Raw genomic sequence first — 26,272 nt, forward strand, 5'->3', positions numbered from 1 at the left:
TGATCAACCAAAGGACTTGTTTGCATGCATATAAGCATAACCAATGGACACAGACACTAGGGGGGTGAGGGCATGAGCGGGGGTAGGTGGGGGGGCAATAGGAGAATAAGGACACATTTGTGATACCTTAATCAATAAAGAAAAAAAATAAGGAAAATGTGGACAGGTATAAAGAAACAGTGATGATTTAAAACAATATAATAATTTCTCAGTGATTTTATTTTTTTAAATACTGAATCATAATGCCCTATCAGTTAGGACAGATAACTGCCTTTAAAACATTCTAAATATCTTACATTGTTAGTGATAATAAAGAGTGATTAAGTTTATGATTTATTAAATAGATTAATTTTTAAAAGTAATTACTGAAATAATTGAAATGATGTGTGCATTTTTTTTTAAAAAAAAACTAGAGGTAACATAGAAGAAAAAAAAATTCAATTGAAAACAAAGCAAGTGGTGAGTGAAGGAAAGATACACAAATAGTAGGAGTAGGATGAGACAAAAAATGATAGAAATACAATTGTGTACACTATCAATCATAATAAACAGAAATGAATTGAACTCCTCAGTTTAAATATATAGTCAACTTAGACAACAAAATCCAGGCATGAGCTATTTATAAGAGACATATATAAAATAATAAATAGAAAGTATGCAAGTAAAGGGATGGTAAATTAACTAGGCAAATACTAGGAAAAAAATGGGCTGGTGATGCTATACAAAAAGCTTAACTTGAGATAGTTATTACATATTAATAAAAGATTTAAGTAGAAGATAACAAATTTAATTGACCTATATCTGACAACAGATGTTCATTATAAGATGGCATTTTACACCCACAAGATTGGTGAACATTTTAAAATCTAAAAATGATAAATATAGGCAAGAATGAATAGCACTGGGAATTTTTATGTGCCACTAGTGGGGTTTGAAATTGGCACAGTGACTTTGGTAATTTTTTTCTGTGTAATTTTTTTGTTGTTCCTCGATTTTTCCATTACTGCCTTCTTTTAAGTTAAATAGGTATTCCCCAGTGTATCATTTTTTAATTTCCTTGTCATTTCTTTTAATACATATTTTTAGTTATTCAGTGGATTTATAATTAACACCCTAACTTTTAACAATCTAGTTCAGACATGAATCAATTTTCAATAGAATCCAAAACCTTTGTTTTGCTATTATATAGCCCCATTCTTAATGCCATGCTTTGTGCTGCTATTGTCCTAAAAATTACATTTATGCACTGTGTACCCATCAACAGAGATTTATGGTTATTGTTTTACTCAGTTATATTTTAATCTAAGAAGAGAAAAAGAGTTACAAACAAAAAATACAATTATACTATCATTTATATTTATTTATGTAGTTACTTTTATTAGTGCTTTATATTTTTTCCATGTGGATTCATGTTTCTTTGCACGTCTCATGATTTTATGCTGAACTCTGGGCATTTTAAACAACACAACCTGTCAATTTGGAAATCAGAATCTCACCCCTCCCCAGGGTTTGTTGTTGCTTTGTTTGTTTATTTTTTCTGAACTAATTCTATGAAGTCTGCATTGCATGCTGAGTGTGGCGCGGAGAAGTCTTTGTTTGGTTAGTTTGGTGGTCAGTTAATGATTGGACAGAGATTTCTTGAAATGCCTGCAACCAATACAGGCTCTAGCCTTTTCCAAGGGGCCGTTTGTGTGTATGTTGGACTCACTTTCAATATTTGGCCGTCTAGCCGAAAAGTCCACGTTGGCCTTCACATCCTATTTGAGCAGAGCCTCAAAGTCAGTTTAAGATGAGAGCTTAGGGCCTTCTCCAGTCTGTGTGAACACAGCCTTGTCATACCTGTGGCCTTCTAGAGTCTTAGAAGTCTGATGGGGCATTTCATAGCCCTTATGCATATCTCATTCCCAAGTTTTTCCTTTGAAGCTTTTGGTAAGTCTAATTGTTTTCTTCCACTGTTATTCACCACTTCAGGCAGCCAGGAAGTTAATCAATTGCCTTTAATTTTTTTTCAACAAATGCTTCTGGGGAAAGGGTTTTCCATGTCGCATGGACTCCAAATCAGGTGAAATAAAGGCAGCCTTGCAAGTGGGGTCTGCACTGAAGCACCACGAGGGCCACATAATGACCATTCTCTGCAAGTGAGGCTGTGAAGCAGCTCCAACCTCATCCCACCCCCTCTGGAAACTGCTAAGTTAATGGTGTTCCCGTGAGAACACAGGCTATTTGTCAAGACTATGATGGGATGGGAAAGGGTAAAATGAGAATAGGGTGAATTAAACCACCACCAAGCTTGTTTTTTAAACGAAGATTCAGATAGTTTTCTTTGGAATACATGCCTCTTGAGTTGTTGCAAACTACTGATTAATTTCCAGAGTTAAAAAATTGTGACAAATGTTTGCCACTTTTGCCATTGATTTTATAAAAAAGAATTTTCAGAGGTTTAAACTGCCATTCTAGCTGATGTCCTTGTAGCAAAATGACTTTTGAATTCTATGACTTTGCATTATTTACTGGTATTTGTTATATTCCTAGCCAAGGTGCTTGCTTGTCAGTTTATTCAATAGTTATGCCATAGTGAAACAGCAGGTATATTCAAGAATTTTCATAGCAGTATTGTTCAAAAGAGCTAAAACCTGAAAACAACTAAAATGTTCACAGAAAAATGAATCACCAAATTATGATGTACTAGGGTCTACCTTAGAGCAATAAAAATGGATGAATTAGAGCTATGTAAATACATATGGATAAATCATCATAATGTGATTCTAAGTGGGGGAAAGAAATCTCAGAAATAATATTAAGTGATATTCCAGTTTTATAAAGGCTTTAAACCATATAGTTAAACTATTAAATAAAGGGAAAGGAATGATTTTTAAAAATATAATAGATTAATGATTACTCATGGGTCAAAAATGAGTGGAATAAATACTGAGAACTTTAATAGTGTCAGTCAAGTAGTATTTCTTAATTTGGATGAAGAACTCAAAAGTATTTATTTTATCATTATGCTTTGTAAATTATTAATGTAACTTCTTATCTTTTTGTTACTATTAAATGTTTAATAGTAATAAAAAAGAGAAAATCTACACCATTTGAAAGAGGTTGCTTTCCCCCTTTTTCCCCTTACATATTGTGCTACTTCTGTAAGAAATTACTTCTAGAGTAGTTTAAAGAAAGCAGATGACTGGAAAAAGTGTACAGGCTTTGCCACTTACTAAATTGTATTCAGAATCTAAAATAGTAACTTGATGTCTCTGAGCTAGTAACCAATTGGTGATCCATACTTCAGCAAATTACATGCAAACTGCTGAGCCTATAGGACAGTGGTTCTCAACCTTCTGGCCCTTTAAATACAGTTCCTCATGTTGTGACCCAACCATAAAATTATTTTCGTTGCTACTTCATAACTGTAATGTTGCTACTGTTATGTAATGTAAATATCTGATATGCAGGATGGTCTTAGGCAACCCTATGAAAGGGTCATTCGACCGCCAAAGGGGTCGCGACCCACAGGTTGAGAACCGCTGCTATAGGAGGTACTAAACACAAAGCAGTAATATTAGGAACATGACATTAAAATATCCATTTAAGCATTTAAAAAAAGCAACCCCATGCTCAGATAATAAGCTGTAGTTTATTTTGTTTTTTTAATCCTCACCCTATGATATGTGTTTTTTTATTGATTTGAGAGAGAGAGAAGCATCGATTGGTTGCCTGCTGAACGTTCCCCTACCAGAAAAGGAAAATTAGTACAGTCTCACAAAATACACAAATACCAATGTTGTTTCATTAAGTTGCTGATTTTCTGGGAGAAGGTGATAGAGCATGTGAAAACTGAACGTAGATTCAGAAAATGAAAAATGAAACAATGTTTTCTCTTTTTATATCTCTTATCAGTAGATAACTTACCAATGTCCTCAAATGAGCTTCCATATCTTCTTCCCAGATCTGAATGAAGTGACTACACAGCCAAGAGTGACTGACTACACAGCAGGTCATATGGAGTTTGGCACAGGCAGACACTGAGTAACATGCTTGGTTAGCCGGGGTTCCTAAACATACTCTATACCTCAGGTCTTCACTATGGCCGCAAATCACGTGCAACTGCTACTATTCCCAAATGGCATTCCCATAGGTCTCCCCAAATGATTAGCAGCTAAGGGGTTCAGTCTCTTGGCCTGTCAGCAGTGGTGCCTTTGTTATGATCCTGCCTGCTTTGGGCTTTTACTTTGGGCTTAGCAATCAGAGAGATAAACCAGCTGCAAAATCTGGAATACTCACCAAAGTAAGCTGAAATTAGTTTTCAGATATCTACTACTCGGTACGCTCATAGTGAGTACAACTGAGAATCAGATCCATTTTTCACTTGCAAGTAGCTCAGAATGTCAGCACCACACACTGCCTTCCACAGTAACTATTCCGCCCTGCTCATCCTGCACAAGAACTGGGGCCCAGAGAAGTTAAGGGATTTGCCCCAAATGACACAGCATATAAGTGGAGAAGCCTGGACTAAGATTTTTCATTCTGAGGCTGGATCCTTTTTCCTATTCTTTTCTCTTCTTGTTTAAGCATAGCTACTGATTTCTCAATGAAGGGGCGGTGGGGGCGGTGGGGGGAAGCATTTGTATGACTCCTTGTTCTTAACATAAATAGTCAATGTTAGTACAGCTGGTGGTCAGCATGTCCATACTATATGTTGTTGACACTTTGTTTGCAGTTGACTATTTTAAATGACTACCTCCTAAAAAGCAGAATTAGGTTTTTGTTCAGCAGTCTTCATACATACATTTGGCAACTCTGTATTCTGTGAGCCAATAATGATGATGATGATTTTAAGTGGAATATGTGGGCCTTCTACTTAAGAATGTTTCTGAATTACTGATTAAATTTCCACAAAATCAAAACAATTAGAAATTGTGAATGCTAACAATCATTTTTCTTTGCTATGAAGTAGATGGAGGCCAGCACAGTCATTTAAAAACTAATACTGTGGCCTGGCTGTTTTCTGTCATTTGAATTCTTTTGAAAATAAGACTTTCAAACATTATTCTTTTAAAAAGTCAATTTATTCCAGTGCTACAAGTAACATACTCCAACAGACAGATTTATTGCTAAAGTGCTACTGTGAGATGACTAAAACCTCTGCATAAGGCTGAGTCCTTTTCTATATATACTAGAGGCCCGGTGCACAAAAATTCGTGCACTGGGAGGGGTCCCTCAGCCGGCCTGTCCCCTCTGACAGTCCGGGAGCCCTCATGGCATGTCCTACTGACAACTTAGGCCCGCTCCCATGGGCCTAAGCCATGGTCTGGCCTCCCTCTGCGGGAGGCGACCGGGCCGATCAGGGGAAGGTGCCACCCCCATCACCCCACTGCTGCTGTCACTGCCAGCCACCCCAGCTGCCGGCCCTCCTCGGCCCTTACACTGCCGTGGCTGCTGGCCCTCCTCAGCCCTTGCAGCCACCATGACTTTTGTCCCGGAGGACATCCAGAAGGACAGCCAGAAAATGTCTGGTCTATCTGATCTAATTAGCATATTACCCTTTTAGTAGTATAGATATTTATTTCAAGGAGGAAGGGAGAGGGAGAGATAGAAACATCAATGGTGAGAGAGAATCATTGATCAGCTGTCTCCTACACGGCCCCCACAGGGGACTAAGCCCGCAACCTCGGGCACGTGCCCTAACCAGAAATCAAACTGTGTTCTCCTGGTTCATAGGTCAATGTTCAACCACTGAGCAACACAGGCCAAGCTCCTTTCCTCTTTTCAATAGCTCATTACCAAAGGTAAAGACTGAGAAGGATGTACTCCATTAATGGCCTGATGCTAATCATGCCAACTGCCCAGGAGGCATATATATATTTTAATATAGCCTATCATATCAAAATTACATTTCTGTAGATTCTGACTTCCTAAAAGTTAGAGCAAAGTCTTCTGAGAGACATAATTCATTATCAAGTATACATTCCTAACCTGAATTTTTAATCACAAGTGGAATAGTCAGGTGAAATAGAATAATAATTCATTAGACATAGAGAAAAATAATCCTTGGTAAACACACAATACAATATACACATGATGTATTATAGAATTGTAACACCTGAAACCTATATAATTTTATTAACCAATGTCACCCCATTAAATTCAATTTTTTAAAAAAGGAAAAAATAATCCTAATTAGACTTTATTTTAGATTAACAAAATTCACAGTACCTATGTTGCTGATCACAATATGTTTCCTTTAAACTCCACAATTGCTAAAAATATCAAGTCCATCAGCACCCAGATTTCATTACGAAGTGTGTAAACCAGTGCATTAAAGAGCCATGTTAGAACCAACAAAGTTTACTGGGCAACTGCATTCAAGATGCACAGCATACCTTTAAATAGCACTGTTAAAATACCAAATAAAATGTCAACGTCTGTCAGGTCTCTGGTTCTTATAAATTGTTTAGACTGGGAATCGTTGGGTTTGGACATTGTTCTTTTCATATGATGTAGAAAAGAAGAGACCATAAAAAAGAAAAGAACAATAAAGCGTAGCTCATTTTTGAAGTTCTTTTGTGGAAAAACATACTCTGGATCATTACCCTTCTAATCAACAATTTCCTTCTTCCTCCCAATCCTTCCCGTCTGGTATTTACCTTTCTCCACCATCCCCCCCTTCTCTCTGGGTGGTATTCTGAGCTTATACACAGTACTCAGTAATCATATTTTTTAAATCACTTCAAAAGAAAATCCCAGGAGGGCAGAACAGATATGTATAGACGGGGTATTTTTAACCTGGGCCATAGCGTTACTCACCATTTCTATGCTCTTAAAAACACACCAGTGTGCCCTGACCGCAGATTTCCCTAAGGAGAGGAAGGCCCTTCGAGCTGGATCGGCTCCTCCCTACCTACACACTAGCTGTTATCGCACCTCAGTGGCCATCTCCCTGCCCTCTTCCCTCTGCCCCTTTCCTTTTCCTACCACACCACACTCCCCACAATTCCCAAACAACAACATCTCTGTTTCAGCTTCTTCTCTGGATTTCCCACACTTAATGCAACCCAGACCTCACCTTCAGCTCTCCTGAGGCCACTTTGGAAGCCAGCTCGATGACACAGCCAACAGCCATGCGTGCAGCCCCGGACGAGTGCAGCTCATTCCAAATGGTGTCACTGTCCACCTGAGCAAACAGTCCGCGGAGCCCACAGAAGGAGCAAGGGAGAAGGAGAAGGAGAAGGAATAGATGAAAGAGGAAGGGGGGAGGGGAAAGGGGGAAAGAGAGAGAAAGCAAATTTGTGAGGAAGGGCTGGCACAGTAACAGCCTATGTACAATAACATTAGTCTTCCGTCTTGGCCAGCTGAAAAGGCCTTCTGGACACAGCTTTGCTTATATTTTCTCTCTACACTGACTTCTCCAATGGAAACACATTCCTGCCATGCCTCACTGCCATTCCCTGTTTAGATTTCTCATTACAAACAGCATTACATAGGCTAGATCTGGCGTCGTTACAGGCCTGCTAGAAACCAGGCCCCCGTCGTAGATAGAGTAAAAGCTAAGAGCACTTAGCTATACATAAAAATCGGATTTGCAAGTGCCAGAGGGGGAAAATTCATATACCTGGTTTACAAAGAGCCAAAGACAATTATTAGGCAGGTAGCAGTAGCAATCAGTGAGTAGGAAGTAGTAACCACAGTAGGTTCTCCAACTAACAGAAGGTGTGTGGTCCTCACACTTAACATATTCACAGTGTACAAATGCAAGGAGCAATCTGTTTTCCGAAGTGTAAGGTTCAATTTTCTAACATTTAGTATAGTTTGGCAGTTGGTCTTAGTGCAAATGGTTTTATTAAAATTGGAGAGGCCATTAAAATACATGGTTGCTTCTATTCTAGAGAACATTATCAAAACAAAGCATGAACCAATGTTTTGGATTGACTACTATAAAATGATGTGCCATAAGGGAACATACATAACAAGGACAAGAAAAACACAATAGTTGTAGTTTATAATTATCATATATGTTACATTTTTATGTACAAAGTATTTCCTAATATAAAAAATAATAGTATCAAATGGCAGAAGTCTCTAATTTTAGGACAAATTACTTGAAGACTATGTAATACGATATAGTTTTTGTGACTATTTAAATATTAAGACTTCTCCAACAGGTCAAAAGAGGGAAATCCCACACAAAATGAAGATATTTATAAAGAATTAAAGAGACTTAATGATATAAACAAATACAATAAATAACAATAACACATATTCACAATTCACTAAGCAGTTTTCTAGGCATTTTTCACATGCCTTTTCTCATGAGAAACTTACCAACCTCAATTCTGTCAAGAATGATGAATAAATAAATAATAAATGAGAACAATAAATACATACATAGATAGAAAATTCAGATCCTCTCAACAACAGTAGAGTGGCGAAGACAGAGGTTTCTGGAATTAAACTGTCTGGGTGAAATCATGGCGGACATAAACCTGAACGACATTGGGCAATTAGTTAATGAATGTCTCTGTGCCTTGGCTTCCTTACCTGTGAAATGGCAACTTTTTAAAGTACCATCAGCATATGATTTAGGTGAGGATTAAATAAGTAAGTGATAAGCAAATGTCAGCTGCTACTATTTCGGCTACCATTACACCCATTCTGTAATGCCTAGCAAGTGTTTACTGAATGAGCACACTGTGGCTTAGAGAGGGCCTCAGCAGGCCCACCGACCCTCACACAGACCTCTGACCCTAGCAGCCCCCGTCATCTACCACACTGCTGAAATAGCCTTGCTTTCTAAGAACATTAAGCCCATGCCCTAGTCAACATCTTCGTGGTCAATGCTATCAGCTAAAAAGTGGAGGAATCATCAAATGGACATTGAAACCTAATAATTTGCCCTCAATTTGAAAGTTTCATTTTTTACTGAGTCTATATAAGTATTATTTGAGCTTCATGTGGATTTAGCCTTGCGGAAGATGCTTAAGTTGAAGTAAAAACCAACATTTACATGTGGCATCACACAGTTTTTAACCAATTTCCAACTATTATAGAGCTATAGGTGTCATAAAAAGTTCTCATCAATCTGACTTCAAATTATTTGTAAGGACAAGCAAACATAAAACAAATCAATAAGCCAAAAACACTTAGTGGGTAACTCAAAACCACAAATAATCCCTACACCCTTTTTACTTGATATTGGAATACACTGTAAATTTTCTTTTTTTTTTAAGCAGTAAAAAATTTCCTTCCAAAACATTATAAACACTACACTTGATTAGAAAAATACTGCAACAGCTGAGAACAATGTATGTTTAACCATATAATAAGGGACATTAGATAGCCACGCATAGGTTTATCTGACATCCACTTTCCTGTCCATATCTTTCTATCTTCTTGAAAGTATCCCTGTAGAGATAATACTCTCTGCCATCAATTTTTGTGTATAAACCTTTACTAATAAAAATATTCATTTTTTTTAAATTCAGCTAACACTTGTTGGACATCTGTAATGTAATGGGTGCTAAGGGTTAGAGTATGAAGTTTACTTTTCTAATAAGGATATAGTTATTGACTGAAAAAGTGTTGGGCACATAGATGCTCAATGGATGCTTAAGGTTTTGACCACATCCAAAGTTTATGCTTATCCCTAAACAGCTTCTCTTTAGGAATCTATAGGATTTATCATCCATTTATTTATATACTAGAGGCCCGGTGCACAAAATTCATGCACAGGTTGGGGTCCCTAGGCCTGGCTGGCGATCAGGGCCGATCTGGGCCTTCTGGCTGCCAGCCTGGGCCTTCCCTCCCAAGGCCCCTCCCCATGACTGGGGCCTTCCTGCCGGCTGCTGGCTGCTGGCCAGGGCCTGCCGGATGGGGGGAGGGACCGCGGGAGGTTGGCTGGCCATGGAAGTTTGGCTGTGGGAGCAGCTCCTGCATTGAGCGTTTGCCTCCTGGTGGTCAGTGCTAGTCATAGCGACCGGTCGTTCTGGTCATTCTGGCATTCCAGTCACTTAGGCTTTTATATAGATAGATGCTCAAACATAAAAACATTTATCTAAATACCATTTCAATGTATGTTTTATGAGTATTTAGCCTATAACTAAATGGTAATAATGATCAAGTTCTGTGAATGAAATCTATTCAATAATGGTAACTGTATTCAATTATTAATTTATGAACAGGTTTGTATTAGCTCAAGCTGCCATAACAAAATACCATTGAATGGGTGGCTTAAACAACAGAAATCTACTTCTCACAGTTCTGAAGGATAGAAAGTCCAACATCAGATTGCCAGCCAATTCAACTTCTCTTTGAAATTCTGATTTAATTCTCTTTCTGGCTTGCACATGGTTGCCTCCTCACCATGTCCTCACATGGCCTTTCTGCTGTGAGTGCAAGTGAAGAGAGACAGCTCTCTTTTCCTCTTCTTATTAGGCCACCAATACTATAAAATTAGGACCCTACCCTTATTACCTTAATTAACATTAATTATCTTCTGAAAGTCCTAGCAAATGCAAGCAGGTCTGGGTTTAGGACTTCAACATGTGAATTTGGGGGGAACACAATGTAGTCCAGAGCAAATTTATATCCCAAAAGCTTGTTTATAAATCAATTTATAAGCATATTTTCCCAAGAAATTATGTTCCAAATGGTGTTTCAGGGCCATTAGCTACCAAACGCTAACCATGTGTATTTTCCATGCTACAATTTAATAATAGCCCAAAAGGTTTTTTAAAAAAAGGTTCTAGAATAATCCCTGTTGCTAGAAGATATTCTCAAATCTACTTTCTGCTATATTCAATGGTGAAATGTATTTCTCCTCCCCTTATGTCCCTCTATTGCTATAGAGATTGCCAAAAACCTTTCCCTATATTAGTGACAGTGTCAAGAAGAAAATCATATGAGAATTCTAATTCCAACTGTTGCCAAGATTTGCTGTCAGCAGGAAAAACAAACAAACAAACTAGGTGAGAGAGGATGGTTGCCTCCATTGACTGATAGTGGTTCCTGGCATGGAATGGGATATTAACAGGTTGTAAAGAAAAAGGAAAGAGCAAGAAAGACTCCACTCAAATGAACACAAGAAAACAGGATTAAGAATCTGAGACAGCAGTACAAAAATGGTGGAAGGAGAGACCAGAAGGACTTAGAACTATAAGAAGACAGGTGCTCCAGCATTTGGAAGTTGAAAGTAGAGGTATTAAGGGAGTGCCACAGAGTTGGCTCTGGATATGGAAAATAATGTAAATTGCAATACTTTAGGCCAAGAAAGGGGAAAGAAATCATAGTGGAGCAGAAAGCAATCCTGCTAACTACACTAGCTGGTTACTAAACCTTGTTACAATTGTTAAGACATGCAAGACAAATTCTTAAAGCCAGATCTACTATAATTTGGGGGAAAAATCTATGTGCTTTTATCTTTGTTTTTTCTATGCACCACATTTACTTCTCTTTGGTCTGCTGGTTCATTCTTTTGCCTGATGAGTGTGTGTGTGTGTGTGTGTGTGTGTGTGTGTGTGTGTGTACGCACATGTAAGTGTGCATATTAGCCTTTTATATATATAGATATTACTCTACTCTACAAAGTTATGGTCTTTATTATTAATAACAAATAATAATGACAATTATTTTAGTTATCATCTCATGATTACAGAGTACTTATTAAGATCCAGGCACTGTGCAAAGCTCTTTGTCTATATTAACACACATAATTCATACAACAACCACTGACATACATGCTACTATTAAGCAGTTGTGTCTTTGAAAATCAGAGAGGTTATTCAGCTAGTAATTAGTGGAGTTGGAATGAGAACCCAGAAAAAAAGAGTATAAGCATTAACTCATATTGATTTTTATGCTAGTATAATCATAATCTAATAACTAAGTAAATAATACAATGATTTTAAAACACATCCTAACCATATTTGTAGAATCAAAGATTTCCCTAATGAAATGAATTAGCTAAGACCTATATGAATGTTTTATATTAAAAGTGTTGAATTTCACCGTGTAAAATTTTAGAATATATTCAACAAATTCAAATGCCACAAGTTTTATCTGGACAGGCTGGGCTTTTCCCAAGTGTTGTAATGTGTTTGCCATTTTTCTAATGCAGAGGCTCTCAATGGGGGTGGGGTGCTTTTGTCCCCCAGGGGCTACTTGACAATTTCTGGAGACATTTTTGGTTGTCAGAACTGAGGGGCAGATGTGTTTCTGGCTTCTGTTGGGTAGAAGCCAGGAATTCCACTAAACATCTCATAATGCAACAGGCCAGTGTGAAAAAAAAGTATCTGACTCAAAATATCAATAATGCCAAGCCTGGGAAAGTGAGGACCATCTAAATAACAGTGCTGCCTCCTCCACATTGGCTGCTCGAACCTGCAAAGCCAAATCTGTGGCCTTTCTCTCATAAACATAGTCGCTACTATAGCACACACTGTAAGTAACTAATTTCATTCCTGACTCCTTGTATTTTCATTTCTGAATGATTACCACACCTACTCTATAAACACACACACATACACACACACACACACACACACAGAATTCATATTTATTTGTTTTGAAAGCTGCTTACAATCCTTTATGGAATATGGCAACGCTAAAAAGAAAATAGAAAGAAGGAATGGGAAGAAAAGAGGGAAAGCAGAAAGCGAGTCCAGAGAGGGTGGAGGAAAGGAGACAGAAGGAACAGGGAGGAAAATGCTTTATATTTTCATTGTGAACTTTTTAAAGCTGTGCTCTCTCTCTTGCTTTTTATTTGGAAGGCAACCAAGAATTATTTTTGTCAGTATTGTGTGTGTGTGTTTTTTTATCCAGAATTTACCCAAATGATTATGTCTACTGAATAGAATCAACACTAATATAAACTTATGTTAAGAATTGTTCTGCCCTTTTCCATTTCTTCAGTTTCACAAATGTTAGTGACAGAGCCAGGAAAAACCTTTCACAGTTCTTCTCATTCTTTTGCTCCAATCTCCACTTATCTTTCCTTAATACATCAAAGAAAGGGGACTGCAATTTCTTTTAATGGCCTCAAAAAGGAAATAGTTATATAATATCAGTGGCAAAATAAAAGATCAAGGACATCATATGATTATTGGCATCCATACCAAGAAGGAAAAAAGAAAAAAAAGAAACAGACAATTTCTACCTATTGAAAGCTGGTCCTTGAGAAAGTGGTTCCTGAGAAGGCTGGGTCTGTCACTACACACAGGAGGCTGGGAGCACATGGAGGGCCTGGTGCCTTCGAGCAGCCAGGAATCACTTGGTTGGGTGGAAATGTACAAGCGCCACTTCTGAGTATCCTCACCCTTCCACTTCCTTTGAAACAGATTCTGAGCATTTGAAAGCTGGGTACAATATATCAAAGCCTACAGTTTTCACAGCTTATTTATTTCACCCAGAATTAGGTGCATGAATTTAAATGATCAAAAATTCATAATCTGGATTTAGCAAGAAATGAAAGATGCTGAGTGCCCCATCACCTGCACCCCCACCTCTTATTCCAAATAACCTTTGGGATATTCATGGAATGGTCTTTGTGTGTGTTTTGTTTCAGGAGAGAGAGACACTAGTGTGAGAAATATTGATGGGTTGTCTCTCATACATGCCCCAACCAGGGATCAAACCCACAACCTGGTGTGTGTACCCTGACTGGGAATCAAACCTGCCTCTTTTTGGTGTATAAGACAATGCCCCAACCAACTCAGCCACACCCGCCAGGGCTGATTATTTTGGTGGTGGTTGTACTTTATTCTGAGAATGGCCACATAAAAATGGAGAGCAGCCCTGATCGGTTTGGCTCAGCGGATAGAGCGTCGGCCTGCGGACTGAAGGGTCCCAGGTTCGATTCCGGTCAAGGGCATGTACCTGGGTTGCAGGCACAGCCCAGTAGGGGGCGTACAAGAGGCAGCTGATCGATGTTTCTCTCTCATCGATGTTTCTAACTCTGTATCCCTCTCCCTCTCCCTTCCTCTCTGTAAAAAATCAATAAAATACATTTTTTTAAAAATGGAGAGCAAAATGCAAGTGTAACATACACTACACAAAATAATCCAAGTTCAAAGTAAGGTAACTGTCCAAAGATAGATCTGACACTGGATAATATACATTGTCATGTAATTTATGGTTTAAAAAACAACAGTAACAAGACCAATGTAGACAAAAGGAGTCCATGAACAGGGACAAAGTACAAAAAAAAAGCCTAGAGAGACCCATATATGGAAGTGGTACAGATTAGGGCTACAGCAGTAGCCACAAGTTCAAATAATTCTGGTGCCAGATCAGTAATGTCGATATAATGTAAAGTCAGGAAAATGAGATGGGACCCTAGGTGCAATTCTTTAATTATAAATACTGAGAATACACTTTTAAAAAGTTGTCAGCCAGGCTTAAAAAAAACACACACAAGCCTGGCCAGCATGGCTCAGTGGTTGAGCGTCAACCTATGAACCAGGAGGTCACAGTTGTCAGGGCACATGCCTGGATTGTGGGCTCGATCTCCAGTGCGGGGTGTGCAGGAGGCAGCCAGTCAATGATTCTCTCTCATCACTGATGTTTCTATCTCTCTCTCCCTCTTCCTTCCTCTCTAAAACCAATAAAAATATATTTAAACACACACACACACACACACACACACACACCCCACACACACACAAGAAAAACACCTGTTTCTTCAATATGGATGCTGGGCTGCCAATACATAACTTCTGCTGTCCAGAGAGACTTATTTTTACACAAAGTTAAAAAATTCTAAAGCAGGAAAGGGAAAACAGTGTCTCACAGGAACTAGCTGGATTGGTGCCTTGTACACAATGATCACAGCCTAACTCAAGGAGATGTCTTCGGGTGGGGCACTTGGAGTGTGTCATTACACGGGGTCAGTTTATGAAGGATTCTGGCTTCTGCCTGCAGATACAACTGGAGCAAGGATGCTCAGGTTAACATTTCAAGTAAATGCTAAAAATATTCACAGCAGTACAGAGTTGTATTGCATTGTCATTTGAGAAAATATATAGTGGCGAAAATTATAAATAATTCAGCAATCATTTTAAATTCATTTGAACCATATTAATTGCAGCAAAATTTGAAAATGTAGCTTCAAAAAAAAGAAAATGTAGCTTCATATTTTGGGCACATAATGTTTGTTAAGTCCATTTAGGGTGTGCAAATGAATTCATGGGCTTCCTTATAATTAACAACCTCATGGCCTTTCACTTAGTAAACACAACTTAAGAATAATTGGTCTAAATTTTCTCTATTATTTAGGGTATAGAAAAATGCAACCAATGATGTACTCACCCTCATAATAAGAAAAAGGCTGAAAAAAATATTAATGTGGGGGTATCATTTGGGAGCTAAAGAAACCTAAACTGTCAAGCATTTTAACTGGATTCTTGAAAGGAGGAAAGAGAGAAAAATGAGGCAAAAGAAATATTTAAGAGATGACTGAGAAGTTCTTAAAAATAATGAAACCACAGATCTAAAATATCCAAAGCATAAATAGAAAAAACACATACCAAAAAATCAATTATAAACATACGAGAAAACCAAACTGCTGAAAACTCAGCAAAAAAAAAATCTTGAAAACAGTCAGAGAAAAGAGACACATTACATAAAACCGAAAAAAGGAAGATAGCAGATTTCTTAATAGAAAAAGTTCAAGCTCAAAGACAATGCAATGACATTTTCAAAGGGAAAAAAATGCAACTCAGAATTATATGTAAGTCAAAAATATTTTTAAAATAACTTTAAGAGATAAAAATAGGGTTTTCAGAAAATAAAAGCAATGCCATTGTTTTGCCATCAGACCTGAGTTACAAAAACTGGTAAAATAAATCATTAAAATACCAGGGAAAAAAAGCAGTATAATACCAGATGGAAACATGGATTGATACAAAGAAGTGAAGAGTGCTAAAAATGATAATAATGCAGGCACATGTGAGACGTTTTCTTATTTACATTCCCTTAAAAAGAGGTAATTGACTACCTAAAACCAAAAATAAAAATAAAAATGTGTGGGGCTTATGGCACATGTAACAAACAGTCAAATGTAGGACAACAAAAGCACATAAACTGCTGTAGGATTCTTATTTATACAGTAGAGTAACTACTGGAAAGTAGACAGTGGTAAGTGTTAATAAGTGTAAATGCTAAGGAAACTACTGAAAAAATAAAGAGGTGCAACAAATAATTCAATAGTGGAATTAAAATGAAATAATTTTTAAAAATATTCAATCCAAAAGGCAGAAAAAGATATTGAAGGGGGAAGCAATCAACTAACCAACCAACCAACCAACCAACTAACCAACCAACAACAGCAACAACAGTAACAGCAACAACAGTAACAGCAACAACAGTAACAGCAACAACAGCAACAGCAACAACAACAAACCCAGATGAGACAAAATAGAAAGCTAACAAGATGACAGATTTAAATTCAAATATTATATCTTTGAATTTAAATTCAATATCCACTGGCCTACAATATTTCTATTCAAAGTGTGGTCCAAGGAACCATTGTGGTTCTCAGAGTATTCCCAGTCTATAACAAGCAAGCACTTAGAAGCTTTTATAGCAATCTGTTTAGAATAATTTTATATCTGTTGAATCTAATAAAAATAATTGAGTTTTTCATTTTGTAAATCACTTTTAGTAATTCATTTTAATGCATTTTATGAAAGTTTTGCTTTATAATAAGTAGGAAATAAAACATAAACAAACAAAATCTTGTGCTTCACATACCATTATTTGAGAAGGGTTAAGTTCATAGAGAAAGCCCTTTTTCTTCCAAATTGTACAAAGAAAGAGCTCTATTTGGGTAAGAGGGGAAGAAAGAAAAGGTGAAACTAGAGGTAAAAATAGGATGTGTTAAGAGTGTTATTAATATTCAGACTTATCAAGATAAGTTGTACCAAGATAAAATGACTACCAATAATTATCTAAGTATTACACCAATACTTTATACCTAGAGGCTCCAGGATTTGGAGAAACTGACAGGCTTTCTGATAAGCTTTATAATAGAATTCCCAAGGAAGTAATCTTTGGACAAACTTTCCTTTACCTTATCCCATTTTTGGGGGTGGTAGCTTTGGCAAGGGTATCATCAATGTTAAGTTCAATAACACCATATTTATATTTGTTGAGTTTAGAGTTAGAGACCTTGAAAACCACCACTTCCACTTACAAGCTGTTCACACTTGGCCATGTTCATTAATAACTCCAAAATGGAGCCTGGCCAGCGTGGCTCAGTGGTTAAGCTTGGATCTATGAACCAGGAGGTCACAGTTTGATTCCCAGTCAAGGGTACATGTTCACATTGCAGGCTCAATTCCCAGTAGGGGGCATCCAGGAGGCAGCTAATCAATGACTCTCTCTCATCACTGATGTTTCTATTTCTCTCTCCCTCTCCCTTCCTCTCTGAAATCAATAAAAATACATAACAAAAAAGAAAAATGGAGATCATACTACCTTCCTCACAGGATTATTATTAGCATTAAATTAGTTAATGCATGTAAAGTGCTTAACATAATACAACACAAAGGTGAAAGTAGGAAGTTCTCAGTAAATGGTAAGTATGAAAAAAAATGATCCCAGAGTTTTGGTTCCAACATTACTTTCTATTCCACAGCACATCAAAAGCAAAATCATATGTGATCATGCTGGAAGCCAGAAACTACCGCCAATCAGAACACTACATTTTTTAAAGCTACATATGGATCTAGTTCAACTAGAGTTTCCTGAATGAATGTGGACCTTTTCCAAGCACATCCAGTGTAGCTCAATCATTGGCACCTGAAACAAAGCTAATGCTCGGAAAAGCTGCACATGATAGAAATTAAGCTACCTGTACTGAAAGTGGATGTGAAAGTATTTAACAGGGAAACAGAATGACTTAAAAGAAAAGGAATTTGGGCACAGTCTCCTTTGTATAACATAAGCGCAGCTTGTTGATTCCTTTCCGAAATATTCCAGAGTTAAAGATAGTATTATTGTGCCCATTAACAGAACAGGTTTCACATGCACGAAGTGGGCATGGCTAAGTGGTACACCATTCTTCCTAGGATGTTTTGACTATTTCACCCTGAAAATTAGGAAAACTCCTCAGCCAGTAGTAAGCATTGTTAGTAAGCTCTTGCTTCATGCTGCTGCTAGGGCCACAGGGAATTTCTGACTAACTCGGTGAAGCTTGAATAATAATCAGATACCCCTAAAAATCTCCCTACAGACACCAGACTCAACAAAGACAAAGGTTTTTCATCATAGTACTGATTCTGTGCCCTTTTAACCATCCTATATAATAAAAGGCTAATATGCAAATCGACCAAACAATGGAACAACCGGTCGCTATGATGTGCACTGACCACCAGGGGGCCGACGTTCAATGCATGTGCTGCCCCTGGTGGTCAGTGTGCCAGATGTCTGGCTCATGGCTGGTGAGTGCAGCGGCAGTGGCAAGAGCCTCTCTCGCCTCCATGGCAGCACTAAATGTCTGACTGACAGCTTAGGCCTGCTCCCTGCGGGGACATCCCCAGAGGGCTCCCGGACTGCAAGAGGGTGCAGGACTGCAGGGCGGGCTGAGGGACCCCCCCCCCACCCTGAGTGCACAAATTTTGTGCACCAGGCCTCTAGTGTTGTATGAAAGTTTCACTGTGAGAGAAATTGAATATCTTTTCAAATTCTGCATTGCATTGGGTAAACTGTATTTTTTAAATGAATCATCTATTGTGGACTAGATATTTCTTCATACAGCATCTTGATTTGGTAACTTAGACATTATCTAATATCTTTTAAGTCACTAAAATCATTTTAGCTTGATTTAATTTCTAAAACATAATTTCTAAGATATAAATTTTAAAGTTTTTCTAAATTGTTTGATTTATAGATCTTTCTTTTTAAAAAAATATATTTTATTGATTTTTTTACAGAGAGGAAGGGTGAGGGATAGAGAGTTAGAAACATCGATGAGAGAGAAACATCAGTCAGCTGCCTCCTGCACACCTCCTACTGGGGATGTGTCTGCAACCAAGGTACATGCCCTTGAACGGAATCAAACCTGGGACCTTTCAGTCTGCGGGCCGACGCTCTATCTACTGAGCCAAACCGGTTAGGGCTATAGATCTCTTTTTAATGATATACCATCAGAGCTGGTGTTAAGGGCCATGGGTGCAGGGTCTGACATATAATAGATGCTTATAATGAATTTTTGTCCAGGAAATTAATTAATTAATGAGAAAAATTCATTCTATAGTGATATACGGGGGTGCACAAAAGTAGGTTTATAGTTGTTTGTAAAAGACATGCAGGTTATGATTATTACAACAGCTTTATTAACTCAAAAGAATTTTACTCACAACTGTAAACCTACATTTGCTCGCCCTCAATTTCTTGGCAGGGTTTTAATGTGGCTAAAAATATGAAATGTGATATAAAAAACTCTACCCCACTCAGGTCCTGCAATACATGTATAATTTAGTTGGTGTTACACCGGGACTTGCAGCTCTCATTTGCCAGCATTAGGTGCCTCCCTTCCCTGGCTTGGTATTCAGAAACATCTGGAATGTCCCTTCCTCCCTGGAACTTTGTTGTCATAGTTCACCCCTGCCCCTTATAGAAACTTTCCTATCCTATAACTATTTGCACAATGGAGATGGATTGCATTCTAAGTCTTAGTCAACCAAATCCCCAAGTATGCCATAGTTGATCCCCAAAGAGGATGATAAGCACATTTCATTAATCACCTCTATTTTACAGAAGTAAAGAAACCAAGGCCCAGAAATATCAAATGCTTTGCCCATTCCTGATCATATAGGATCCTGCCACTCAAAGTGTGGTCCATGGGTAAGCAGCACTGATATCACATGGGTGTTTGTGAGAAATGCAGAATTTCAGGCCCTGCCAGTTCTGTTGAATCAGAATCTACACTTCAGTGTTGCAGAGTTGGAGAAAGTCTTCGGAAGCAATGGAAGCAATGACAGTGTGGGGGTCTGAATCCAAATGTTCTAATTTCTAAATCAAGGTTCTTTGCCCATGGGCTTCATCACGGTGGCTTCTGAAAACAGCGCCCCCTCCCCTGGTACAAGTCTCCCTAAGGCGCCCTGATGCTAGTGGCGGAACATCAGTTGGGCAGGTACGCCAGATGAGACTGCAGGGTTTCAGAGCTTTGAAGAGCTTTTAAATCATATCCCTGAGACAGCAGCCTATTTATTTTCTGCAAAACCAGACCTAATTAGGGCCACCTGTCAGCGTGAGGAAGTGTCCGATGACCATCGCTTTTTCTCTCCTGTAGAATACTAATGAAAGTCATCTTTCTGAGCTGAGGCCCTATGGTATTCTTTAGTGTATTCTTCTTCAGATGGCTCTGCAGCCTGTGACAATGGGCGTTCCTCCCTTTGCCCACGTGATCCAACATGCCGGCTCCTTGGATGCATATATTCATTTCATGTTAGATGTTCTGCTAAAAGCCTGAGACCTTTGAAAAGGAGCTGGGATGGATTTATGATGACAATGGGTGGGTGAACACACATGCTTTCGCTCTTTTGTTCAGCCCTGGAAGGAACACGTAAATGACAGCACATTCCCTTGGGATCCCTGTAGATTATAATGCCCACACCTTAGCTGCTTTAGTCATGGTGAGATGAAAAAGAAAGAGCAGCTACGGGGAGGACCTCCAGATTCCAGGCCAAACCATGGATATGATGAATGAATACTGTGACCGAAATTCCATATGGAAAGAAGGCGTTAACTATCAGTGCAGCAGCTGGAGGAGGCGAGGGGCATGTCGTGTGTGCTGATGTTCTACAGACCGCCTCACAGTGTGATCGACTGCTTTCTGGAAGCTCTACTGACCTTGCATGTGCAATTTCTCCATCTCCAAAAACATATTCTTTACTATTTATGTACCAGTGACAAGAATAGAGGAACATGTTTGTTGTGGCCAAGTGTTACACTTCGAGACTTGAAGGATCCTTACTTAAGATACTGGTGAACTACAGGATTTGCCAAATAATATATGGATTCCTGTGGGTTATGTGGTCAGTCGAGGAATTTGGGAGTCACCACTGTTATTCACAGCTTCGGTGACCTGCTGCTCAGTCTTTCCAAGATTGAGTCAGAGATAAAGCCAAATAATACATTTTCCCTACTGTTTCTTCATTTAATCTGATGTACATATTGCATAAATGGTATTTCATAATATGCTGACCTTTTTATTCTCTAAACAGTGCATGTTAGAACCCCATTCCTATCACAAGCAGCTTAATACAATTAACTCTGACTCAGTTGGTGTGTGAAATGAGTCCTCGCTAACTCATCTCACAGTGGTTTGGTGCAAAGGCAGAGATTTTTCAGTGTTCTAGGTAGGGAGGAAATGCTGTGTATGGCTACATAATATTTTACCCCAGATTAATCATGTCTGAGTACATGGATTTCATACTTTACAGGAATTTCAATAAAGAACAGAATGCTTTTGGCAAAATAAACAATTGTGCTGTCTTATGGCTAGGGCTATTCTCATTTGGGAAAGGAGTGTTGACAATCAGATGCGGTTGAAATTATGGAGAGTGTGTGTGCATAGCATTGTGGTGAAGAGCTTGGGAATCAGATTTCGACTTCACCACCTACTAACTGTGTGACTTGAACAACTCACTCCCCTCTCTGAGTCTGTTTCCTTTACTGTAGAAAGGGAAGCCTCAGTTACAACTTTCACAATAAGACTCCTGGAATTGCTATAAGGATTAAAATATATAAGGCAGCTTATATATATTTTATATATATTTACTAGAAGCCGTATGTAGAAAATAGTTTCTGATGTGAGGATGTGAACCAGACCAGTTTTATATGAGAACCAATAGAGTAAAGAGTTCTCTAGGCCCCTGGCTAAACCAAGGTATCTCACCTGTCCCTCTACCTAAGAGATAATCCATTAAAGTCAATCATCTGAACCCCATTAGGGTCAAACTTAAGAGTTATTATGTTACTTATATGGTTAGAGAACAGTCCTAAGTAACTTAGTCGACATTTTTTATTGGTTTGTTTCATTTAATATTGAAGATACTAAGGATCGGAAACTGATAGTTATTAGTAAGAAACGTCCCTGGAATTCAGATTCCAAAGTTTGAGTTCCTTGCATTATGTAGAACTGATCCTGAAGAAGTTGAGAAGTCACCACCCTTTGGTTTGTGCATTAATCTAAGGGGATCAACAAATCAGTTACCCCGAGTCTTCTAACTCGGATATAAATTAGCAGGGACCAGCCAGAGACAACTGAGGCCACAACATAACAGTGTTACTCAAAAAGCCACTAAAATGAACATGAAAAGGCACTGGGAAATGTCATGCAAATGTCAGGGCATTTTCATTATACTTGAATACGGGCAGGTGTTAGAATACTGTATCTAATTTGCAGCTGCACAATTTATACAGGAAACTATGTCTGAATAACGTCCCTGGGGACTGGGAACCCCCAAGCACGTAATGCTGCTAAGATGTGGAGCCACCCAGATGTCTCACAGCCCAGGATCTGCCGCTGAGGCCCAGATCTCTGAGTCCTTTTGAACTGTGCCCCTAGCCTCAAGCTCCTCCAGACCTCCAAGGTCAGATCTTAAGGGAGACCTCAGGATTGCAGGCTGTGCCTGCAAATCCAACGTGTCTGCCCCACATCACCACAACTCAATCCAGCAGCCCAAAAGGAGGCCAAGAGCTCTGTGTGTTCTGGATGGGACAACTTTACCCCTGGCTGTTCACATCTTCTTGGGCAGATGTGAAGATGAGGACTAAGAACTCTGAGCAGTCTTGACAAGCTTAACTGCTTTCCCATCATCCTGCCTTGGGCCCTGGGTACAGATCTCATTATTCCCTTTGTCCTTCTTTAAGTTAGTCACCACAAGAAGCCAAGACTCCCAGACTATCCCTCCCCCATCAATTCCAATCTTCAAAAGGCAACATATCCCAGCAACCACCAGTTCCATGCCACACCCACTTCTTTGCTTTCTTTTCTCTATAACATTCATCATTACACACACATATTTACACGAATGTGTATTTGCTTATCTGTCTCCCCCACCAGAATATAAGTTCAACCATCAGGATAAAATTTTGTTCAGTGATGTACCTGCAGTTCCTGGCATATAATAAGTACTCCATAAATATTTATTTTGTAAGCAAATGAATAGATAAATAAGAAAATCAATGAATCCTGCCCTAAACTGTGGTAGCCACCAGAAGCTATGCGTATATTAAATCCAAAGGCACAGAGACTAGTGCCAATTAGTATTTGGCATTTGACTTCTTTATGACTTGATATTAATGGGATAGTGTCAGATGCTGTCACCTGCACTTGCTAGCTTTCAGAATACAGACTTGAGGCCTTTGCTGAGGAAAGCTGAGACAAGCTATCTTTAGGAATATTTCAGTAGGAAAATGACTCTCAATCTTTTTTGACTAAGAATCCAGATATTCTGATTACCTTGGATGCATATCTCTATTAACTCCCAAGTCTTTCTCACTAAAATTGATAAATAAAAGAGTATTAATATAGACAAAAAGTGATAAAAATAATGAGATATAAGTGGGAGTCAAAAAGGAAAAAAACAAACATCAAAATGTAAGAGAAAAACATGAGGCTAAAGATTGTTCCATACTTGGCACATAGGAGTCTCTCGGTCATGTTTACTTAATAAGTGGATGGATGGATGGATGGATGGATGGATGGATGTTGAAATGCTTAAAGGGGAGGCAACAGGTTAAGTAAAAAATGGTCTCTTTGAAAGCAAATTTCACTACTTGCAGGCCTTGTATTTTTAGTTCCTTAAATGATTACATATCAAACTGGTATAGGATCATTTTGAGAAGTCTTTACAGATCCATATAAAGAATATGTAGATATGTGTCCACAGAAATATTAGAAACCATGCAAATCATATTATTGATAATGTAACAGGATAAACTAACCAAACGAGTTGGATGTATATCATTCTAAATGTATTAGTCTTTAATAGTCTCATTAGTACTCATATAAACAATGATTCAATATATGCTTTGTTTCTAAGATAAGTGAGCCATTGCTTAGAATGTAAAGTCCTTGACTTTACTTATTTTATATTTAAAATGAAGCCTGCACAATAACAAGAAGATGCTGGCCCACAAGGCAGGAGCTATGGGGTCCGCTTGGGGGTTGGGAATGATTACCTCCTAGGAAGTGGGCCATGAACTACCTGCCGTTTCAAGCACTCTGAAAACCAGTGTATTTTTGTTTTGGATTTTGAAAGAAAAATTATTATTTGAAAATTCAGCCATCATACCTCACTCAACTTACTGTCAAAATACTTCATGATAGCACATCCGATAATGATATGCTACTACTAGTTTGTTACAGGATGACTATCTAGACCTGGAACTATCCTGGGTAGAAATATGACAAAGGGAAAATGCAAGTGCAGTTTTTTCCATCAGAATGAAAGGCTGATTGGGGCTGGACGTAGCTGTATTTCAGGCTGCACAACAGAGAAGCTGTAGCAAGATTCCTTCTCTAGGTAGCCCCATTTCCTGTGTGAACTCTAAACTTCTGTTTGACCTAAGGCTTTATGTTTTCTTGACAGACAGAATTGGCAATCAGTAGATGACTGTATATTCAAATGTATTCAAGTATGTTTTAATTTTTCAGAGTTTTTGTTTCATAGAACCATAGGTTTCCTGAGTTAGGCAGAAGCTTAACTTTCTCCAATCCATTTACCGTCAGCAACTACAGAATCTAAGGAGCAATTTCTTCTTGTCTCGATGCTTTTCATCAAGACACATAGGCAAATGGAGAACATTATTATAGAACAGGAAAATGATAGAGCAAAAATTATTTTAAAAAGGATATATGTTTTCTTCCCTGCTACTGAATCATTTGGTTGATATAGTTGCACATACAATTTTCCATAGACATTGTGTGCCACCAAGAATGTAAAAAACACATGGGTAAAGCTTTGACGATGATTTCATTTTGGCAAGAGAAGAATTTTAATACCTTTGCTATACTGAGGTTTACTTTAAAAAGAAAATGAAGATAAAATTTCAAAATGCATCCTGTTGTCCTCAGCCATACTGTCAAAGCAACTAAAGGAATTTCATCGCCGATGGGACGCTACAGCTACGTGAATTAAAGAGGATGTGAAGGTTTTCCTTTCTAATTTTCCTCTCTTCTGCAATGGGCATCAGACACTTAAAGACTCTATGAAATTTTACATCTTCTAGTAAACACAGAGTAATGTGCATATGTTTATCTCTGTGGGAGCATACGCTATGCAATACTGGAAACTTCCTTTGTCACTTAGCAGGAATTCCCTGGCTTGCATAGTATTTTGTACTCCAGTTTCCCACTCTGGCGCAACATGATCTTTTTGCGGAATCCACAGCACAAATAAAAATCTTTTCAAACACTTTCATTAAGGTGGCTTATCTGTTTTCCTTTTCCCAGGTGCCCGGGGTTGTTCCTGCTGGTGTCATTTGCATCATGTTTGAAAACTAATGAAAACCCAAATACAATTAGGAAGGGGAGATGAGGAAAAGAGAGATTCCAAATCAGGGTGGATCCTTTTATTGTGCTGGAGGGAAGAGGACTGTGATGGATCTTTGATAACAGCAGTGGAGGAAATGAAGTACTGATTGCAAGTCAGGGCCGAGCTGCACATTAATACGAAGGAAATCAACATTATCCTGATTACGGCACGTGAGAAACAGATGTGACCCCCTCCTCTCTCTGTGGATGCAACAAAAGGCACTGTGCGTGCTCAAGATAACTGGGCGGAATAACACAAGATGCACGCACTTAGGATAAAAGGCAGGGGTCTCTGAGTCATTATCAAAACTTTAGGAACATCCCAATTTTGGCATAAGCATAGGTTTTGATTTAGGTTTTTATGCAGAAAAAATAAGTCATATTAATTGGCAACTGCTTGGTGCAAATGTCAAAAATATGGTGTGTTGTTATAACCTAAACAGTTACTACTTGGATGACTCCCCTGACCCTCACTTATAACTGCCCTTTGCAATACACAAACACATTCATGCCTAGTTGTTTCTTAACAGTTTTGCTTATGCCTGCTTGAGTAACCCTCACACCTCTCTTCTGTTCTGGAAGTCTCATCCTTTGTGCCCTCACAGCATAGCATTTATCCAAATCAGCCCAATGAAAAGGCTCTGAGCAATTCGTCTTATTCCTTATCTCATTCCTGCACTTTGGTAAACCATTGACAATAAGTCTTTATCTTATTTTTCCTGCCCTTCTCTCCTC

At 38.4% G+C, this 26,272-nt stretch overlaps 1 protein-coding gene across 1 annotated transcript in view; it reads right to left on the bottom strand.

The window, feature by feature from the left end:
- The window catches only part of HDAC9 (histone deacetylase 9), an 846,941-nt gene that overhangs the window by 183,090 nt on the left and 637,579 nt on the right, over positions 1 to 26,272 (bottom strand). The window contains exon 18 of the mRNA XM_014544651.1: positions 7,064 to 7,171. Coding sequence (XP_014400137.1) covers positions 7,064 to 7,171 — 108 coding nt within the window. The remainder of the gene's footprint in view (positions 1 to 7,063; positions 7,172 to 26,272) is intronic.

The sequence above is a fragment of the Myotis brandtii genome, unplaced genomic scaffold (assembly GCF_000412655.1).
Source record: "Myotis brandtii unplaced genomic scaffold, ASM41265v1 scaffold374, whole genome shotgun sequence".
Lineage (NCBI taxonomy): Eukaryota > Metazoa > Chordata > Mammalia > Chiroptera > Vespertilionidae > Myotis > Myotis brandtii.